At 47.9% G+C, this 21,566-nt stretch overlaps 1 protein-coding gene across 1 annotated transcript in view; it reads left to right on the top strand.

Annotated features, from left to right (window-relative positions):
• Positions 1 to 6,377: 6,377 nt before the first annotated feature.
• The window catches only part of SLC6A6 (solute carrier family 6 (neurotransmitter transporter), member 6), a 45,446-nt gene continuing 30,257 nt past the window's right edge, over positions 6,378 to 21,566 (top strand). Inside the window, exons 1-3 of the mRNA XM_006901035.1 lie at positions 6,378 to 6,612; positions 8,274 to 8,408; positions 10,277 to 10,520. Coding sequence (XP_006901097.1) covers positions 6,384 to 6,612; positions 8,274 to 8,408; positions 10,277 to 10,520 — 608 coding nt within the window. The 5' untranslated portion in view covers positions 6,378 to 6,383. The remainder of the gene's footprint in view (positions 6,613 to 8,273; positions 8,409 to 10,276; positions 10,521 to 21,566) is intronic.

Raw genomic sequence — 21,566 nt, forward strand, 5'->3', positions numbered from 1 at the left:
TGTGAGCCCAGCAGGCTGGGGGCTGCTCACACCTTAGAGTTATGTCTCCACCTGTGAATTGGATCTGTCCTCTTGGTCTCACTCTGTCCTCACGTTGGAGTTTCTGGGAGCCACTGTCCAACCCATAAAACAGCATTACCCTTAAGATTTGCTGAGGAACACTAAACTATCAAATGTTTCTTAGAGACCTGCTCTATGCTGTTGGGGTTGTTATGGATTGCCAAGTTGGAACTGACTCATCGCATAGGGACCACTGGTGTTCTAGTGGCAAGAAGCTGCACTGCAATCGTGAAGGCATGTGATTCGAGGCCAACAGCTGCTTTGTGGGAGAAGGATGGGCAGTCTTCTCCCATGAGATTAACTGCCTCTGAAAACCCACTGGAGGGTCAGCTATGGGTTGACACCTACTCTCTGCTATGTAGCTCCATACCTCTAGGCCACCTGAGCATTACAAAGAGGACAAGAAAAAAGAACCTGTTCTTCTGGTGACAAAAAGGTTGAGGGTCATAAGTAGTTAAGTCAGTGATAAGAAATTCCAGTCTCTCCATGTGTTAGGAATTGTTTTTCTGTGGCTTTTATTGCAGTGATCTTATGACTTGCACAGTGATTGTATAGAGATGTGTATGCCCACTAAGAAGATTAGACACCTGCGTGGTGTAATCAATCAACTTAGATGTACTGAACCCTAGTGAAGTTAGGTGAGGGTGCTGTGCTGCTAGGTTTAAAAGAGCCAGTAACAGAGCTGAGAGGGAGATGGGAGCAGAGTGTGTCCTCTGGACTGGAGTCTGATGAACTGAGAACCTCCTAGACCCAGGAGATAGAGTTGTAACACTGGAGATGAAACAAGGTGGTAAGAGGCAGCAGAACCAGGAGGCCAGCCTGAGACAGTGCACAGAGCCTGGGCCCAGAGCAAGCTGGTCACTGATTATGCCGTCACAGCTGCAAGCTTTAGGCAGGGGACTTCAGGGCCTAGTGGGTGCCTCTGGGAACTTGGTGGGGTGGACCCACAGAGGGAAGGAGCTGGACACCTTCAGCCGAGGCCTGCTGGAGGGTTCCACTGGACACTTGGCAGCAAAACTAAAGAGCTTTGTAACCTGTGCCTGAGCAGGGCAGAAGTCAGACCAAGGGGCCAAGGGCCAAGAGTGCTTGTCCATGGAGCACCACTGAAAAAGGCTGTCCTCTCCGAAGAATTGCATCCTATCTTGTTCTTGATTGTAAATTGTAACCTGATACTTCCCTAGTTGCAAAAAATTTTTTGAACTCAGCAGAGAAGTAGAGATTGCTGTAGTAGAATAGAAGTAGCTGGTGCCTGAACTGGTAATATGGTTGGGAGGTGGTGGTATGTTTGGCTTCTGCCTTATGGATACCAGCTTGGGCTGATGCACATTTTCTGTCTTCCCATTAGTGAAGTTAGAGGGAAGTCTGACAATGTGATCTTGCCACTTTCACTCCATGACAGAGAAAAGACATGTCAGATGTTCCCTGTTCCATGTGGAGGTTTGAGTTCTGCTGGGGAGGCAGGCTGGCAAGCCACCTAGAAGAGTCAAGGTGGCTACACAGCTTGTCCATGATGAAGGACAAGAACTTAGTTCCCCCAAAGCCTTGGATTAAGTGACAAGTACTGGGAAGCATCGGCAATTCAGGCCAAGTTCAAGGGCACCTGATAATCAGTTGGTTGAAAAACACAGGGGGACTTCAGGTCCCTGTCCATCACTCATGCTCTGCATGTCTTTGTCCTTCTGCATTTTAGCTTGCCCCACCTGCAGACTGTTCTCAATTTCATTCTGCTTCCGCTAACAACTCCACCACCTCTTTCCAGCTCTGTAGCCTCATAGACCCCTCTCTTTCCTGCTTGAGCCTCGACTTCTCTCATCTACAAAACAGGACTTAACATCTCTTCCGTCACATTCCTTGAACAGTCTATAGAAACATTATGTTTGTCCACACAGCTAAGCCCAGAAGTAGTAGTTGAAAACCTTTCAGAAAGTAGAAGAAAAGGAACGTCTTAAAACCCATGGAGTCTCTGAATCTGTCCACGTGTGTGCCAGAGTGACCAAGCGTGCAGCGGAGGGGTCACGCACAGCTGGCTTAGGTTGCAGTGCCTGGAGCAGAGACAAGGAGACTTTTCAGCAGGGCGGGGAGGGAGGCTTCATCCTGGAGCCTTTTTATCGGAGCTGATTCTAATCCCTTGTAGCTGTAATAATCAAAGAGGAAGCTCTTAAAATGGGGAATTATGTATCTCAGATGCTACAAAATAGCCCTGGGCCCCACGCCAAGGAAAGCAGCCCAGCTCTTGGAGGAGGAGGGCAGGGAAGCAGGCCGTCAATGTGTGTGGAGGACGCTTGCTCCTGAGTGCTCACTGCCACTGGAGCCACGAGTCTTTGGGGCTCGTAGATGGGAATTTGGGGAATTTGCAAAGGTGGACACAAAGCCTCCCAGGGGAGCCCACTGTCTAAAGTCAGGCCAAGGGGCACAGAGGGACAGTAAGATTGGGAAGAAGCTAAGGGTGTGAGCCCACCAATATCACTGACATTACCAGCTAAGGGACAGAGAGTGTGTCCCTAGGTCATTGGGGCTTGCTGATCTTATCCTAAGTAGGCCAGAGGGTTTTATGAATGATAAGGTGGGCCGGCTTGTAATTGTAGCAATAACAGCACCAGTCACAGAAGGCACTGTTTATGGTGTGCCAGGTCTGGACCCACTGCAGTTCTAAGTACATTCTGTGTGCCTGTTTAATCCTCAGAGCATTTCAGGGTATAAACACAATTGTGCCCACTTTATAGATGAGGACACAAAGGCTCAAAGAGGTTAAACAGCTTCTTTGTGATCACCTGGACAGAAGTAGCTCACATCTTCGAGTCCAGAGCTGGCACTCCCAGGTTCCTGTTGGGGCCAAGCTGCCACTCAGGGGGTCTGGATCAGAGGGAGGTGACACTACCAAATGAGAAGCATCAGAGGTAACCCAGAGCTGAGGCCAGGGGTGGATGAAAGCATTCATGTGAGTGGCCTTCCCAGGAGAAAGGAATGAGCAGATGGGGCCTACTGTAGGCCATCGGGGAGGGTTTGGGGTGAGGGGGTCTGATGTCTCCTCTAGTGCACTCCCTTCATCTGCCAGGTTGAGAATAGCTGGGGAGGGGTGCAGAGTAGCAGCGGGGAGACCTGCAAGGAGGCTGTGCAGATGCCCATGTGAGGGCTGGCACCCGGAGCACGCTGGTTGCCATGGTAACAGAGAGATGTGGGTGGCTGCCAGGAATGCTCAGGAGATAGCAAGAGCGGGTCTTTCTGAAATGGGCTTTCACAGACGTGGGTCTGGTCAGACATTGGCCAGGCTGGCCAGGCATTGGGAGCACCTACGTTTTTTGCATCTGATTTTAGCTAGTTTGGGGGACACCATGAATAGTCACCCTATTGTCAGCTGGCTCTGGGGGAGGCAGAGGTAAACTTAAGTGGGGACAAAGGTGGGTGCTAACTATATCCTTTTTTAAGGAACATGGGCCGGGTGGGAGAGGTGACATGCGAACTCATCTCAATGTGCCGTGGAACTGGGGCTGGGGAAGCTCGTAAACACCAGTTACAGGACCCTAAGCCCCTCCTTTGCCCGTCTTGACCACCACCCACCTTGACATGCACCCATGCTCGCTCACGCACATGCATGCACACACATGCATGCACTCTTTCTTCCCTCTTCAGCTGCAGGAGTCAGACAGGTGGGTTCCACTAGAGAAGATGCCCAGTTTGGTTGAGGCTAGAGAATTTATTTTGTAAGAAATCAGAGCCTGGAGCAAAGCCAGGTGCTGCAGTTGTTGCCTTCCAGGTTTCTGGAACTTTCTTTTGCCAGTGTGGCAGTCCCCCCCCAACCCCCTGAATCTGAAGGCCTAGCTGAACTCTTGAAGCCCCTTCCTGCTCTGAGATCCAAGGAGGCTCCTATAGGGCGGAACCAGCCCTTTTGGAAGTGGAGACCCGGGGGTCATTCCCTGAACAACATCTTCACAAGGAGGGAGGGAGTCCCACATCCTCCAATTATGCTTGTCGGAGCGGTCCACAATGGAGGCTCAGATAAGCATCGGGCGCACGCAGCACACTGAACAATGAGCACACTGCTTGAGCTATTTTTACAGGAGCTGCCGCCGGCCAGGCCTGAGCCTCACCCCAAGGGAGTCGGGGAGAGAAAGGCTTTCTGGGTGCCAACTCAGGGGCCGCCCTGAAGGCGCGCGTCTGCACCCCAGGGGATGTGCAAGGTCTCTGTGAGTGACCAGCCCCTCCAGGAAACCTTTTCTTGTCCCTCTCACCACCAAACAGCCAAACAATTGAGAACCCCCGCCCCTACCCAGGAGAGGAAGGAGACGTGGGGGGGGGGGGCGGGTTTCTGCATGCTGCTGGGCTTCGGCTCCTCAGCATGACCCCAGAGGTGCCTCACTGCTGTGGCCAGACCCTCGATGTCCCTGTGTCCCCTCCATATGCCCTGAATCCACCACACCTGCCTGGCCCAGTGGGAGAGGGCACTGGACTATGTCCCCTGCACCACAGCAAGGTACACGAGGTCCTCGGATGAAGGGCTCTCTGGAACTCCATAATCTGGAGCCAGAACTGGGATAGAAGTTGGTCCTGCCGGCTCTCAGGTACCCTTCTCTGAACCACTGGCTCTTGCGTGACCACCTGCTGTGTGCCATCAGGGGCCAGGCTCTGAGGATGCTGCCAGGCGGGCGAGGTCCTTAGCCTTCTGCAACCTCTCTCCTAGTTCAGGAGTCAGCCAACAAGAACACGAGTCAGTGAGCAGGGAATTTTCAGGCATTGATAAGTGCTGTGATACAAAGACAAATTTGGTTGTATTCTGGAATCAGACAAGTGAAGGTGTCATGGTGTAAGGCTGTGGCACGTCAGCTCCGTGTGGCGGGCTCTCTGAGGAGGCAAGAGCACCAGGCTGTGAGGCCCCCCAGTGTTTCAAGAGAGCCTGGAACTAAACTTGTTTCATGTTAGCCATTAGTTTGGGTTAGGACTGCTTGGCTGTGGGATGTTCACCTTTGCCAGCATTCCTTATGCCAATGGGGAAACCGAAACCCAAGCGCGTTAACTCCAGTTTTCCTCAGCTCATCCATCTTCTGGGACCTTCTGGTGTTTTCTGGTAAACCCTTGAAGCCAGAGACCTGGCTTTGTCCTCTGCCCTCCCTCTCCGGGCTGGGATTTCCTGATTTCCCAGTAAGCCCTGGTCAGTTGTCCAAGCACACATCCAGGGTTGGAGGCTCTGCTCTGGCCGGTGGCAGACCCCCTCTTTAGAGTGATGTCCAATCTGGAATGGCATGGAGGTGACCACGAGCCGGTCCTGGGGATTAGAGACTTGACTGCTAGGTCACCCAGGGGCTGGTGGTAGATGTTTGTAGAGATGACTGTGTGGGGTTAGGAGAATGGTCATCTCCCAGGGTGGGGAGGATGATGAGAGCAATTAGCACGGGGAGGCTGAAGGTGCAGTGAAAGGAGCTTGTGACAGAGACTGCAAAGAGGGCTCGAGCTGCACAGAGGTTACCCAGAGGGGCTGTGGTCATGAAAAGCGACAGCTACCACTGTGAATGTGTGGCACTGCAGGGGTATATGGAGAGAAATACCTTCCCCTCTTATCCTCTGACACCTCTCATTGGCTAAACCAAATGTAGCCAAAGGCTGGAGCAGGAGGTCATCACAAGACCAGCCCTCTGACTCCCAGAACATGGCTGTGAATTGGGGGGAGGGTAGCAGGTGGAAGATGGCTAGCTTTCTGGCCAGGACACTATCTTTAGCTTTCTTTTTTTTTCCTAAGTTATGATGTTTTTTATAAAGATTTCAACAGCACTTTAGATTTCAATTACAAGGTGTTCACTGGAATTGGTTACATTTTTCCTACCACATGAACATTCACAATCTTTGTATTCTGGTTGTTCTGTTCCCATTAATCTTGTTTCCCTGCCCCCTTACATTGTTTTTTGGTTGTTTTTTTTTTAAGGTAATTGTTAACCATTTGGTTTCACAGAAGTGATTTTAGATCAACCTATGGATACAGGCTGAGGTATAGCTATAGGATCCCACAGTGTATCTATTCAGCAGCTTCCTGGGGAACTGAGTCTCTATTCTGTAATATTCCTGGTATTCCCAGTCTGAATCATTAGGTCTCTGATCTCAGGGAACCCAAAAAGACTCAGGGTATTGTAGTCAGAGCAGTGGGCAGGTGTGGAAGTGAGCCCAGTCCCCTGCCACAGGCAGGCAGGACCCCTGCCACAGACAGGCAGGACCCCTGCCACAGGCAAGGCCACAGCCATTGCTGACCAGAGCTCATGGTTGAGGGGGGAGAGTGGTAATGCCTTGTGAAGTGATCACATGCTTGGTTCTATTGTGTCCCCTTAGAAAGCGAGGAGATGGCCACCAAGGAGAAGCTGCAGTGCCTGAAAGATTTCCATAAGGACATCCTGAAGCCATCACCAGGGAAGAGCCCAGGCACTCGGCCTGAGGACGAGGCCGAGGGCAAGCACCCCCAGAGAGAGAAGTGGTCCAGCAAGATTGACTTCGTGCTCTCGGTAGCTGGCGGCTTCATCGGTTTGGGCAATGTCTGGCGTTTCCCGTACCTCTGCTACAAAAATGGTGGAGGTAATCTTGGGCCAGAAGAAGGAAAGGTGGTTGGGGTGCCTGACTGTGGCTGCCTCTTTGAACCCCACTTTACCCGTCCCTCCGGGTGTTACCTTGTGGCCTTCAGCAGGTCCTTTGCCTTTTCCTGATTTCCTGATTTGCTGTCTCTAAGGAGCTGGGACATTGGCCTTCCTCTCCCATAACTTTTCCATTTCCACAAGAGTCCTGTCTGATCCTTACTTGATGCCTTTCCTTACATGTGCTTTTGCATTTCGGATGTAACCACCTGGACTACAGAAGCAAGCCCTGGTGATGGAGTCCAGAACATGTCCACCTGTTACAGTTTCTCTGAGGGAGGAGGATAGGCAGTCTCCTCTGGTTGTGACTTAAAGCCTCAGAAACCTTCTAGAGGGTCACACTGAACCAATTCCAACAGCACTGAGGTTTTTAGAGACTCCAAAACAAAAACAGGCTTTGGTTTCTTCCACTTAGAGAAAGTCACTATCATTTGCCATAGTGGAAAGCTATCCATAAAAACAAGATGCTGGAAGAGAGAGTTCTTTTAAACCTTTGTTGTTGTTGTTGTTAGGTGCCGTTGAGTCTTAGGTTTTAAAAACTGAAACAACTTAGTAAAAACAAAACAAAGCAAAAAGCCTTAGGGTGGTTGATTGGTTAGTTGATTTACGTGTTTCTAGTTTTGTGTCCTGGCCTGTGGGAGGCTCTGAGCTGGAGTCCTCTCCCTCTTTAACACACCTTTGTGTTAGTGATAGAGATTAGCAGCATGGAGCAAAGATGCGCTGGCTGGTGCATGAGAGGGGCTGTGCCCCTCAGTCACTGCCTGTAAGAGGAGGGGCCCCTGTGTCAGCAGTGAGTGTGTCACATGCTACCACACTTGAGAGGCATCTGCATTAGAATCTGGTTGGTCACAGGCTCCTTTGAGACTCTTGAGTGTCTCAGCCGCTTCCCAAATCAAAGCATAGACTCCTAAATCCCCTGACCCCCCTGCAGGCAGTCAGTGGACACCAGGTAGGAACCCTTTCTGAATTCTCTGCCTTTCATTCCTCTCCTGGCACCCACACCTTGGCTGGGAACACCACTTCCTGCTACTTGGTTAACATTGCACCTTTCCAGATACTTTTCAGCTTCCTGCCCTGAGAGGGTTGGGCGGAAGTAGGTGATAGCTTCAGCAAGGAAGTGATTTTATTTTTGTCAATTGACTTTTTAACAAAACATTTATTGGTTTGCTTACAATCATCTATGCACATTGTTTCCTTCATGTCCGTCCACACAATCATATACGTTGTGTTTCATACACATTCTGTTTTATACGATCATTTGTATACATTGTATTTTATATAATTAGAAAGTCACCTTTTAAATTGGTCTCAGAGGCTGAGCAGTACTTACTCGGGTGGATGGCTTCGCAAAGGCAGGTGGGAGCAGCTTAAGCAGAGGCTCAGACTTCCTCGCCTATTTGAGAATCATGGGCATGCTCTGAAGAGGTGCCATCCGCAAAGATGGGCATGTCCTGCAGGAAGTTTTCACGTGGTTCCCTTGGTCTCTGATCACACTGGCTCACAGGTCTTGAGAAAGGGAACACCTTCCAGGTGCAGTTTTCCAAAGCACCGAACCGCAACAGCCACAACCTGACCAAACCTTGCCCCACTCTCCTTTCTCTGCAGGTGCATTTCTCATACCATATTTTATTTTCCTGTTTGGCGGCGGCCTGCCTGTGTTTTTCTTGGAGGTGGTCATTGGCCAGTACACCTCCCAAGGGGGCATCACCTGCTGGGAAAAGATCTGCCCCTTGTTCACTGGTGAGTATGAGACCGCGGTCACTGCCTGATGTTCACTGGTTAAGCTTGTTTTTATTGAGCACGTACTATGTACCAGACACATTGAATCCTCATAAAACCTACTTAGTCTCTTGCCTGATACAAGACAGCATTCTTTTTTTTCTATCTGTCCTGCTGCCACCACAGTTGCTACAACAAAATAGACCAGCATTTTGAGTCAGGGGTCTTTCTGTGTAGATTCAGCTCTGCTTCATCTTGGTAGTTTTGGGGCTCGAAGGAAATCACCAACCCCTTTGTGCCCCCACATCTTCATCTGTAGTACAGAAATAAGCTTGCTTTAGAAGGGTCGCTGTGAGGACAAGACGGCAGAGCCGTGTAACAGTGCCTGGTATCCAATAGTAAGCACCAAATTGATGCCAGTTGGTGCATATTGTCACTTCCTTAGCTTGCTTTTGCTTTTCTAATGTAACCATATGCTTCAGAAATACGCTCTGCTTTCTCCTGTAAATGGAGCTTTGCTGATGTACTGTATAATGTGTTGGGCTGCTGACTAAAAGGTCAGCAATTTGAATCCACCAGGTGCTCTGTGGAAGAAAGATGGGCAGGCTTCTCCTGTAAAGGTTTACACCCTCAGATACCCAACGGAAGGTCATCACAAGACTAATCAGCCCAACAAGAGTGGGGTTTTGTTTTTTATCACTATTGTTTTTGTTAGGTGCCGTCGAGTTGTAGATGACTCATAGCGACCCTATGAATGAAATGCCTGAGCACTGTTCATAGAGTTTCCAGAGGCAAGCCATTTTGGAAGTGTGTGCCACTCCTGCTTCCAAGCTTATTTTAATTGGGGAGCTCCACCAAACACTGTCCACCATGGGTAACCATTCTCTAATTTGACCCATCAGTGTCACAGTGTTTAGCATCGCAGCAATGAGTTACCTCTATACAGCAATGCACAGACCAGTGCTATACCACTTAGAAGAATGTTTGACAGAAAATCAATTTAAACCAAGCCTGAGAGCTGCAGATTAAAATCACCCGCCTTGGGCTTAGTAGCATAACTTTCTGTCCACTAGGCCAATGTAGCTCTCTCTGTGTTGTCGTTGTTATTAAGTGCCGCCGAGTTGTAGGCGACTCATAGCGACCCTTGGGCTTGGTATAACATAACAATTATGATGGTGATTTGCAGGGGTAGGAGAATGTGTGAGTCCATTCATTTAATCCTTTGCATGAATCTATCTACCCATCTAATCCTTGAACCTTTCTTGCATTAAACCCTCCAGTCATTAGACCACTCATTCTTGAAGCCATCTGTTGTTTTCTCATTCACTCACTCAGTATTTATCCATCCACTGATTCACCCAGTCTTTAAATGACCACTGTTCTTATACCCATCCAGCAAATTCAGTATCAATCCACCATCCATACATTCAGCTGTCCATCCATCCATCCATCCATCCATCCATCCATCCATCCATCCATCCATCTCACCAGCCAGCCAGCTACAACCATTTATATATCTATCCATTTACCTAACCATCCATCAAACCCTCCAACCACTCATTCATCTGATCATCCCCTTTAGTTATCTCTTGTAATTGTAATAGAAATACCATGTATTTTGGGGGGAACAATTCAGTCCCTAACACCATCTTTTGTTTATCCCTTCTTCCATCCATGTTTAAGTGTACCCAGCCATCCCATTTACTCATCCCTCCTTTCCTATACCTATACATTCATCCTGTCACCCATTCATCACACACGTAATTGCTGGCTGCTGTGAAAGGGTTATGTCTGGCCCCAGGCCCCTGGGGATGTTGTGGCTTTCTGGCTGAGGCCATGGTGGGGCTGGCCTCCCTGCTGATCCCTGTCTCTCTTGCCCACACCTGCAGGCATTGGCTATGCCTCCATTGTGATCGTGTCCCTGCTGAACGTCTACTACATCATCATCCTGGCCTGGGCCATGTACTACCTGTTTCACTCCTTCCAGACGGATCTGCCCTGGGCACACTGCAACCACAGCTGGAACACGCCCCACTGCATGGAGGACACCATGCGCAAGAACAAGAGCATGTGGCTGTCCCTCAGTGCCAGCAACACCACCAACTACACGTCCCCTGTCATCGAGTTCTGGGAGTAAGGCTGGCTCTGGGAAGGGAGGGGGAGAGGGCCTGGGGAAGAGGGAGGAGCAAAGCCAGTGTGGGGAAGGAAGTAGGCTTCCTCCTCTTTTCCCCAAAGATGTGGCAGTCACTGAGTTAGGACGTGAGGGGCACAGGTTTGAGGACTATCCATGCCTTTCATCTCAACCAAGTTGAATCAGTCTTGTTCTGCCGTTTCCTGGCAGTTTGACCTTCAGTCGCTCCCCTTCCTGAGCGTTGGCTCCTGCACTCATCACAGGAGGGCAGTGAGTTGTTCTTGCCTCCATGGGTGCATTGTGAGGTCAGTTTACCAGTGATATACTTACATTTACTTTAGGTGAAACGTATGTTGCCTGAAAAGGAGATGATTTTCTTAATGCATTTTAGAAAAGAGCATATCAAGCCTTTTATTGTACAAGAAAAAAATGCTTGTATGAAACTGCTTAGTTACTCAAATAAAAAGCTAAGTAGACAGAGGAGGAAATATGTCAGCACTAAGTAGATAGAGGAGGAACTATGTCAGCTTGGCTTTGCTGTGTAACAACCATCCCAAAGCTGACAGTATTTAGCCACAACCAGCCAGTTATGGTTCTCCTGGCTTGCAGTCTGAGCCAGCTCAGCGGGGCAGTTTTTCTGTTCTTGTTTGGGCTTGCTCATTTGTCTCGTTTACTTTGGGCATCAGGGTGGCTCTGCTGGTGATTGGCTGGCTCGTGGCTAGGGGTCTAGAGGTACCCCGGTTCTTCCAGCCTCTTTACTTAAGCGGGCTAGCCTGGACTTGTTCACATGTGGCCATGAAATCGGAGAACACGAAATTGGAAAGTCCCAATGCACACAAACTTCTCCAAGTGCTGCTTGCATAATTTTTGCTCATAACCCAGTAGATAAAGAAAGCCACATGACTAACATAGATTCCAAAGGTGGACCTAGTGCTGCAGCAGTAGAAATACCACAAGTGGTGGCTTTAAAGAACAGAGATTTATTTTCTGTGACATCGTCCTAGTTCAGGAGGCTAGAAGTGATCCTTTGTGGCTCTGGGGGAAGGTTTTTTCCTTGTCTGTCTCAGCTTGTGAGGATAGCTCTGGATAGGGCAGGGTTCATGTCTGTTGTTCTTAGGGTTGCTGTGAGACATAGTTGACTTGATGGTGTCTCATAACATCTCTGCTTACAGCCAGCCAGCCGTAGAGTTCCTGGGCATGTAGACTTTTCTGCCTCCTCCATCATCAGATAGCATCTGTTTTCTCTGTGTCTGCTTCTCATCCCTGCGTTTGCAAAGGTGCTCGTGACACAGCAGTGGTGACCTTAGGACACACCTACCCTGATAGAACCTCACTGTCCTAACTAAGGAAGTGGTATTTTCAAACAGTGCTGCATCCACAGGTATGGGGTTAGGACTCCAACAGAAAGGTGGTGTTGTGTTGTTGTGTATCACAGAGTCAGAAGCAACTCATAGTTGACCCTCTGGCAGGTTTTCAGAGGCAATTAATCACACGGGAGGAGATTGCCCCTCTTGGAGCAGCTGGTGACCTCGAACCTTATGCCTTTGGAATTGCAGTGCAGCTTCTTGCCACTGGGTCACCAGAGCTCTAACATAAAGGTGGTGGTTGTTAGTTGTCATCGAGTTGACTACAACTTATAGCAGCCCTGTGCACAAAAGATCTGAATCCTGTTCTATCCTGTGCCATCCTCACACTTCCTCAAGCACTAGAGCCCATTGTAGCAGTTATTGGGTCAGTCTACCTTGTTGAGGGTCTTCCTCTCCTTCGCCAACTCTCCAGTCTTCCCAGCGTCATGTCCTTCTCCAAGGAATAGTCTCTATAATATAATAGCAACATGTCCAAAGTATGTGAGGCAAAGCCTGCAAAGAGCACTCCTGCTGCCCCTTCTCCAAGACTTATCTCTGTTCTCTTAGCTGTCCATAGGTATAGGGTCACAATCCAGTTTGAAGCAGACTCCTCCTCTTTGTAATGAGAGTGGAGACCTCTAGGCTTTTTAAAAAAAAAAAACTATTTATCACAACTAGTCAATATCTCCACAAAGGATACCTCTTGTAACAATGATATAAGGAGATAGGATAAGCCTCATGAAAGCAGAAGTGGCAGCCTGAATTTTGGGCCACTCATAGTAAGGTCAAAGGGATGTCAAAAGAGAGCTGAACAGATTTCTCAGAGCAGCTCAAGAGGGCAAAGCAAACTATTATAGTGAGGTATGAGAAGAGCTGGTGTTAGGAAACCAAAAGGAAGGGTGCACTTGGCATTTCTCAAATGGAAAGAACTGAAGAAAAGCTTCAAGCCTCAACTTGATTATTGATACTGTAGGAAACTATAGGAAAAATGTTGACTGACGGAGAATAAGAGTTAATGAGGAGGTAAGTAGGGTAAAGGGAAAGGTGATACATCAAAAGGGGTTAATTAAAGATTGTTTAATTGTTTAGACATTACTTGCATTCATCAATGGCAAATAATGCTATACAACAAAATGTGAATGATTATAAGCAAAAAACAATATGATTTGCAAATCTTGACTGAGGTAAACACTAATGGGGGGGTTAGGGAGTGCAAGGAATACAGAGTCACTGAACCAAAATGAACTGGTCAGTGCTCAGCCATTTCAGGAGGGAGCATATGACCGAGAACCAGTGGTAGTGAAGAAAGACATCAAAGCTGTGCTGAAAACATTGGTGGGGTAAAATATTGAAAGAGGACCAACTGAGGTGTTTTAGCAAACAAATACAACTCTAGATGTGCCCATTCATCCATGCTTGGAAATGTGAGAGCAGCTTACCTGGCCAGCTGGCTGGAAGATCCATATTTGTTCCTATTCCAAAAAAGGGTGATGCAACAGAATGTGGAGATTATTGAACAGTACGCATCCACAGAACACCTGTCAATACCACCATCCTTCAAAAACATGCACCAACAACCAGAGCCAAAGAGGAGGAAATAGTTTCTACCAACTTTTTTTGTCTCTCATTTATTCATTCTTGCACATTTTCTGCTCCCCCTCCACAATGCACCCCTTGTTCCAGATTGTTCTCATACATATAATGAATAATCACATAATCCTTTCAGAGAGTTGATTTCTACTAACTTTTGTACTCAGAAATTGATCGAACATGTACCCAGGATGCACTAATAATTATAGTGAATAACTGAAATGCATAAGTTGGGAAAAGAGAAAAACGATAAATATTCAGAAAACACAGGCATAGTGACAGAAACGAGGCTGGAGATAAAATGATAGAATTTTGTGTAGTCTATAATTTATTCATTGCAAACACCTTTTATAAGAAACAAACAGACTATATACATGGACCTCATCTGGTGGTTTGTAATCAGATTGATTATATCTGTGGAAAGAATCATTGGAGAATCAGATTGATTACATCTATGGAAAGAATCACTGGAGAAGTGCAATATTAGCTGTGAAAACTAGGCTAGGTGCTGATTGTGGAACAGATCATCAACTACTCATATGCAAGTTCAAACTGAAGCTAAAGAAAATTAAATCGATAAGACCAAAATTTGACCTTGAGTATCCCATCTGAATGCAAAAGCCATCTCAGGAACAGATTTCAGGCCTTGAACACTAATGAGCTAACATCAAATGGGCTGTGGGAGGATATCAAGAATATTATCCATGATGAATGCAAAATGCCATTACAGAGACAAAGGAGGAAGAAAAGACCAAGGTGAATGTCAGAAGAGACTCTGAATATTCCACTAGAGCACGTAGAAGCCAAAGCAAAGGGAAGTTAAGGAGCTGAACAGAAGATTTCAAAGGGCAGCACAAGAAGAGCAAAGTATTACAGTCAAATGTGCAAAGAAAATCAAAAGGTTGGACTTGCTTGGCATTTCTTATGCTGAAGGAACTAAAGAACAATTTCAAGCCTTGAGTTACAGTACTTAATTCTATGAGCAAAATGCTGAATGATCCAGAAAGATGGAATTAGAACATAGTCACTGTACCATAATGAACGGACCAACACAGAAGTAGTTCATGAAACAGCTTATGTACAAGAGACAGTGGTGATAAAAAAAGAAGTCCAAGCTGCTTTGAAGGAATTGGCAAAAAACAAGGCGTCAGTCATTGATAGGATACAAGTTTACGTATTTCAAAAAACAGATGCAGCCCTGGAAGTGCTCACCAAGCTGTGCCAAGAAATCTGGAGGACAACTACCTTTCCAACTAACTGGAAGAGATCCATGTTTATTCCCGTTCCAAAAAAAGGGTAACCCAACAGAGTGTGGAAATTATCGAATGGTATATCACTAATATCATACACAAGCACAATCCTACTGAAGATTATACAAAAGGATTGGAACAATACATCGACAGAGAACTATCAGAAATACAAGCTGGTTTTAGAAGAAGCCATAGCACTTGGGACATCATTGCTAATGTCAGATGAATCTTGGCTGACAGCATAGAGTACCAGAGGAATGTGTATCTGTTTCACTGCCTATGCAAAGGCATTTGACTGCATGGATCACAACAAACTGTGACTAACCTTGGGAAGAATGGGAATCCCAGAACACTTGATTGTGCTCATGCGAAACCTAGACTTGGACCAGAAGTCGGTCATCAGAACAGAGCAAGGAAACACTGCATGGTTCAAAATCAGAAGAGGAATGTTTTGGGGATGTGTCTTGATACATTTTTAATGCCGAACAGATCATGTGGGAGGCTGGACTTTATGAGGAAGAATGTGGCATCAGGATTGAAGGAAGACTTACATATCAACAACCTGCATCATGCAGATGACACAACCTTACTTGCTAGAACTGAGGAGTTCCTGAAGCTTCTGGTGCAGAGTCAGTGACTGTAGTTTGCAATATGGATTGAAACTCAATGTCAAGAAAACAAAGATTCTCAGCATTGGGCAAGTTGACAGCATCATGATCGATGAAGAGACTGAGACTGCTCAATTTCACTTTGCGTAGTTCCACAATCAACACTTTTGGTATCAGCAGTTGGGAAGTCAAAAGATGAATTGCATTAAGAAAATCTGCTGTCAGGAACCTCTCCAGAGTACTAAAGAACAAGGATGTCAGTCTAGAGACTAAAGTGTCCCTGATCCAGGCCAGGGTCTTTGCAGTTACATGCTATGCACTAGAGAGCTGGACAAGGATCAAGAATGACAAAAGAACAGTTGATGCCTTTGAGTTGTGGTGCTGGAGAAGAATCTTGAACATCCTGTGGACTACCAAGAGAACTAACAGGTCTGTCCTGGAGAGGCTGAAATCAAGCTGCTCCTTGGAGGCAAGGATTTTGAGACTCTGTCTCACATACTTTGGGCATACATCCAGGAGGGAACAGTGTTTGGGGGATATCATGCTTGGAAGGATAGGGGACAGTGCAGAAGAGGGAGACCCCAGATGAGATGGAATGACACAATAATGAGTAATGAAGATAGGTGTGTCAGAGACAGTGAGATTGACTCAGGACAGAGCAGGGGTCGCTGTGAGTCATAGTCAACTCAATGGCACATAAGAACAACAACCATAATAACCATATTTTATTAAAATGCTGGTGAAGATAAATTAAGAAATGGCTAAAGCAGCACATTGACAGAGAACTGCTAGAAATTCAAGCCAGATTCAAAAGAGGCCATGGAACAAGAAATATTATTGTTGAGGCTAGATGGATCTTTGCTGAAAGCAGAAAAATATCAGAAATTTCCTTATTTGTGCTTTATTGACTATGCAAAAGTGTTCTTCTCTTTGGATCATAATAAATTATGGATAGCATTGAGAAGAATGAGACAATTCATATAGTCCAGCTTCTCAACCTACCTGTTTAGTATACCGACTGACCAAGAAGCAGTTGTTCCAATATTTAAAATCTAAAAGTGTGTGTCAGGATTATAGCCTCTATCCTATTCAGCCTGAACAGATAATGTGAGGAGTTGGACTATGTGAAGAAGAATGTGGCATCTGTATTGGAGGAAACATATCAACAATCTGCAGTATGCAGATGGCACCACTTTGCTTGGAGGAAACAAAGAAAACTTGAAGTGTTTCTTGATGAAGCTCAAAAACTACAGCCTTCAGTACAGATTACACTTCAACATCAAGAAAATAAAAATCCTCAAGCACTGGACCAATAAACAACAGCATGGCAAATAAAAGTTTGAAGTTGTCAAGGATTTTCTTTTACGAGGCTTCACAGTCAACACCTATAGAAAGCAGTGTTTTGAAACCCAAACTATGTATTACATGGGTTGAATCTGCTGCCGAAGACCTCTTGGAAGTGCCAAAAAGCAATGATAGCACTTTAAAGACTAAAGGGTGTGCGCCTGACCCAAGCCATTGGGGCTTTTCAGTTATTTCATATGTGTGTGAAAGTTGGACAAGGAGTAATGAAGATTGGAGACTTGATGTCTTTGAATTGTGGTGTTGATGAAGACTGTTGAACATATGTTTTATTGCATATATTGGGAGCAATGGTGGCTTAATGGTAAGGAGTGGTGCTGCCATCCTGAAAAGATGCAGTTCGAATCCACCAGCTTTTCTATGGGAAAAAGATGAGCAATCTCCTCACATGCACTCAACTGCCTTTGAAAGCCCACTATGGAGGGTCAGCTATGAGTCAGTTCCAACTAGACGGTACTAACAATTTGAATAGCTATGTTTGTTGGCAGTTTTATGGACTGCCCTGTTTTGTGTGTAGCGCTGTTTTGGGGATAGTTGACTACCTCTTGGTGGTGGTGGTTTGATGGTTGGAATCTCATCTTCCTGATGGAGACCTGGTCTGATCCCCAGCCCATACACCCACCTGTTGCACAGCTGTCATCTGTTAGTGGAGGCTTGCATGTTGCAATGATGGTGAACAGGTTTCAACTGAGCTTCCAGACCCAGGCAGTCTAGGAAGAGAAGACATCTGCTTCAGAAAGGCATCCAGTGACTTGGCTTGTGATGTGCTTTGTGATTGCTATGGATCACAGTGGTCTGATCCCACTGTGCACAGGTCACTCTGATGTGGAGGTTGATGAGGCAAGGGCTAATAACATCTCACTTCTTAGGCCCCAAAGGGAAGGAAGGAGTTGTCCAACTGGCAGGTCCCAGCCACACATTGGGACCAGGAATAGGACATTCCAGGTGGAAGGTTCACTGAACATGGAGCCTTTATTTGGGTGCGCAGCTCTCATCCTTTTTAAATGTGTGGCCTTCAGTGTATGTCCTGAAGAGCTCCTGTGACTGCTTGGACTGCAGGTTCTATCTGTGTGTGTGTGTGTGTGTGTAATTTTCCACTTGCAAAACAAAGAGGCCATTAAAAGCACATCTCTCGCCCCTTCAGCCTCCACTATGGCAACCTCGAGTTTACAAGAGCCTATTGCCTTGGGAGGCCATATAAAGACCAGCACTTCTTTCTTTACTTGAAAGACCCTGTCCTTCCTGTGGTGGTGTTGGCACGGGCCTGCTAGAGCAGGGCTAGACCCACCCCAAGCACTGGCCCTGTTGGCAGTGACCTCCTTACCTCTGCCATGGACTTGACTGTGTTGGGGCAAGTGTGCACCCTGCTTTTTCTTCTCCTCTCCGGTCTTCACAGACCTGTCCTGTCCATGAGGAAGGTGCCCCAGCATTGTCCTCCCAGACCCACCCTTAGGTCCTTGGAAGCAGGTGCCATCAAGCCTCATCCTGAACGTGGTGGCTGTACATGTCCTGCTGCTGAGCTATGCTCTCTAGGGTTTGCAGTGATTTCTTTTCAGCAGTGGACCACGGCCTGTCTTCCGAAGTGCCTCTGAGTAAACTCAGCAGCTTGGACCACCATAGCCCTCTAGAACTTGGTAGGGGCGCTGGTGTGGGTTGCTACTCTGATGATTGTTTAAGGTCCTCACAGCAGGTAAAACACCCCAAGGCTGTTTGGGAAAGTGTAGAAGTGTTGTGATGGTAGCCTGCTGCTGACAGCAGGGGGACCGAGAGCAATCTGTCTGTCAGCGTCTGTGAGGCCCTTCTCACATTACGCCCTGGTCTTCTTTGTGGCTCTGGGCTCCTCTCATGATCTTCAGACCAGCTTGGTCTTGGAGAAGGAAGGCACTCATGGGAGATAGGGGAGGCCCAGGGGTGTCCCCACCTGGCCCTCTCTTCCTCTCACACATCCCCACTCTAGGACCTCCTGGGGCTCCTGCCTCTCCTTCCAAAGCCGCATCAATGCTTGTCTCCTTTTCTGGCACGGAAGATGCTGAGACGATTGTTTATCTTTGGACATTTCCTGGTTCCACAGGCACCTTCCCAAGTCCCTTATATGATCCAGATGGACTTGCTCTGTCCAGCATGTGCTGGCTGCCTGCCTGGCGCTGGCCTCCCTCCCGTCTGCCTTCGCACCCTGCACCCTCCTGGGCTCTAGCAGGGAGACCACCTGATGGTCCACAAATAACTTCCCATCATGCTAGGTCTCTGGCAGGATCAGCGTCTATAGAGGAGGACCGTGTGGATAGGACTTAAGTGAAAGGACTGGTCTGCAGTCCGTGTGAGCAAAGCTCAAGGTCAGATATGGTGGGAGGGGATAGCCCATCCCAGCCTCACCAGGCCCTGTGGGGGCCAGCTGGGAGCACGAATAGCCTTCTGACCTGGGGACCCTGCTGTTCTCTTTGCTTGAAACAATGAGGAGTCAAAAGAACGAATGTGAAATAATTACCGACCCATGAAAAGGTCGTGCTGGGAAGCTGTTCGTCATTTTATTTTTATTGTTGCCAGCACCACCCCTGGTTGCCATGGGGTAGATTCTAACAACCCCTCGTGTTGTCAGAGAAAAGCTGTGCTCCCCGGGATTGTAGTGGATGGTGTTTTGGAAGCTGGTGGTCACTTGGGCTTCTCTTTCGAAGCACTGCTCTGTAGACTGGAACCTCTCAGCTTTCCGATAAGCACCTGAACACTTTAACTGTACACGCTAGCCAGTGTGTCTTAGAAACATGTTCTTAAATCTTCCCAACCTCTTCTTCCTACCTCACAGCCCACATCCAATGTGCGTGTGCCCTTGGATCCACTTTCAAATGTACAGAGACTCCAGCATACCCCCCGATTTCTGCCCTCACCCCACCCCTGCACTGCCGTGCCCTTGTGGGACCCAGCACTGCTCTCCTGGACTCGCTGCCCCATGTTCTTCTCTACACTTGCATCTCCTTAATAAAATGTGTGTCCAGACAGGTCATTTTCCAGCTTACAACCCTCTTGGGGTTTCTCTGCACTTCGCTCTGACCCTCCCAGACAGGGCTAAGCAGGGTGTTTTCATGCAGCACTTAGCATCAAGTGAGTGCTTGCGCAGGGCCGAGTCATCTTAGTTTCACGTCTGTAGCCAGCTTGGAGCAGCAGGCCACCACCCGGCTCTGACTTTGTTTGTCCAGCTACAAATGGACCATACAAACTGGGCTTTTGACAGATTAGTAGGAACTCACCAGGCAGGAAAGGAAAGGAAAGGAAAGGGAAAGGAAAGGGAAAGGGAAAGGGAAAGGAAAGGAAAGGAAAGGAAAGGAAAGGAAAGGAAAGGAAAGGAAAGGAAAAGGGAAAGGAAAGGGAAAGGGAAAGGGAAAGGAAAGAGAGAGAGAAAGAAAGAAGATTCTGGGCAGAAGAACCAGACCATACGTGGGCCAGGGGGTTCTGAAACATGCATTTGGGAACAGCAACTGGTGGGTGTGGCCGGGGCACAGGACTCTTGCAGATGGACAGGAGTTAGAGTCAGGGAGGGAAGGCTGAGGCCTGGAACAGTCACTTGACAGGTCGGAGCTTTGTCTATAGTAGGGGAAACTGTGGAAGGTGTATGAGGATGGAAGTGATGAGAGGGATGTACTAGAACTCAGGAAACATTGGTAGGAGAGGCTGAGACAGATATTGAGCACCGACAGTGTGCAGGGCCTCAGCCCTCAGTGAGTCTTGTATTCTCTTTGGTGTGAACCTTACCTGAGTAAGGTCAGGCAACATAAGACTCCCTGTGGTGATTGCAACTCAGGGTCTCCTTTGGGTAAGGCTGCCTGGATGTGACTACAGCTTGAGCATTGAAGACCCTCACTGGACAGCTGAGCAAGGGGGCCGCTCTCCAGAGCTGGCCTCCAGGACTTTGTCCACACCCACATAGCTCCCCTCAGTGCCCCTACCCTCTTCTTTGATCCCTAGCCCAGCCAGATGGGCTCAGAGCTTTTCCTTGTCCTTCTCCCCATCTGTTCCTTAGGGATCCCCCTAGCCTGGTCTGCCCCATTTCAGTTTTAGAAAGGAGGTGATAGCACCACTGTGGGTGACATTCTCGGAAGTGGGAGGCCCAGCTGCACTTGCTCCTCACACCTCCAAGGTGCACACCCTCTGTGAACTACTTCTTCTCCCTAGACCTCAACCTTTTCCTCTGTGAAATGGACACAATATGGCCTTGCTGGAGGAATAATGAGCTCAGACAGGTGGGGATCACATACCTGAGCCACTGGGCACTGCTTATAAGAATGCCAAGACCAGAGAAGGTGCATGGCTTGCCCAATGGGTTGCATGGCCACTTAGAAGTGGCAAGGCTTGTCCACCACTAGAAGTTGTGAAGCTCCCAGCTCAGGCACCTTGGTCTGTCTTGTCTTCCCCTTCCCTTCCTGCTCTGGCCCGAAGCCAGGGAAGATCCCTGAGCTTGAGACCCCAGTCACAGGTGATGCTGTGCTGTTGTGATGACCTCACTGCCAGGTGGCCCCATCTGCACCACTGGCCCACCATTCTCAGCAGGAGAAATTAGACATCCTTTTCATCCCCGGGAGGAAATACTAGGTCCCAGAGGCTGTCATTTCACGCTGGCTTTGTAATTAATCAGCACGTTGCTCTGTGAGGAAATCCCAGCTCTTCCCCAATCCCTCCTGACCTCTGCTTTCCTACATCCCCTCTGTCCCTCAGACCCATTTCCTCGCAGGCCTCCAGGGGCTGACCAGACCCCATGCCCTTCATCAGGCCAGAGCCTTGCCTTCCTACCCGATTCTTCCAAAGCCCCTGGGATCTGAGCACGTATCATTAGGCTTTATTAGAATCAAAGAAATGAGTCATATTTGCAAACAAGCCCTGAGCAGCCAATCTTCCCCTGCAGC

The sequence above is a fragment of the Elephantulus edwardii genome, unplaced genomic scaffold (genome assembly GCF_000299155.1).
Source record: "Elephantulus edwardii isolate Elephantulus edwardi_28Jun2011 unplaced genomic scaffold, EleEdw1.0 scaffold00306, whole genome shotgun sequence".
Lineage (NCBI taxonomy): Eukaryota > Metazoa > Chordata > Mammalia > Macroscelidea > Macroscelididae > Elephantulus > Elephantulus edwardii.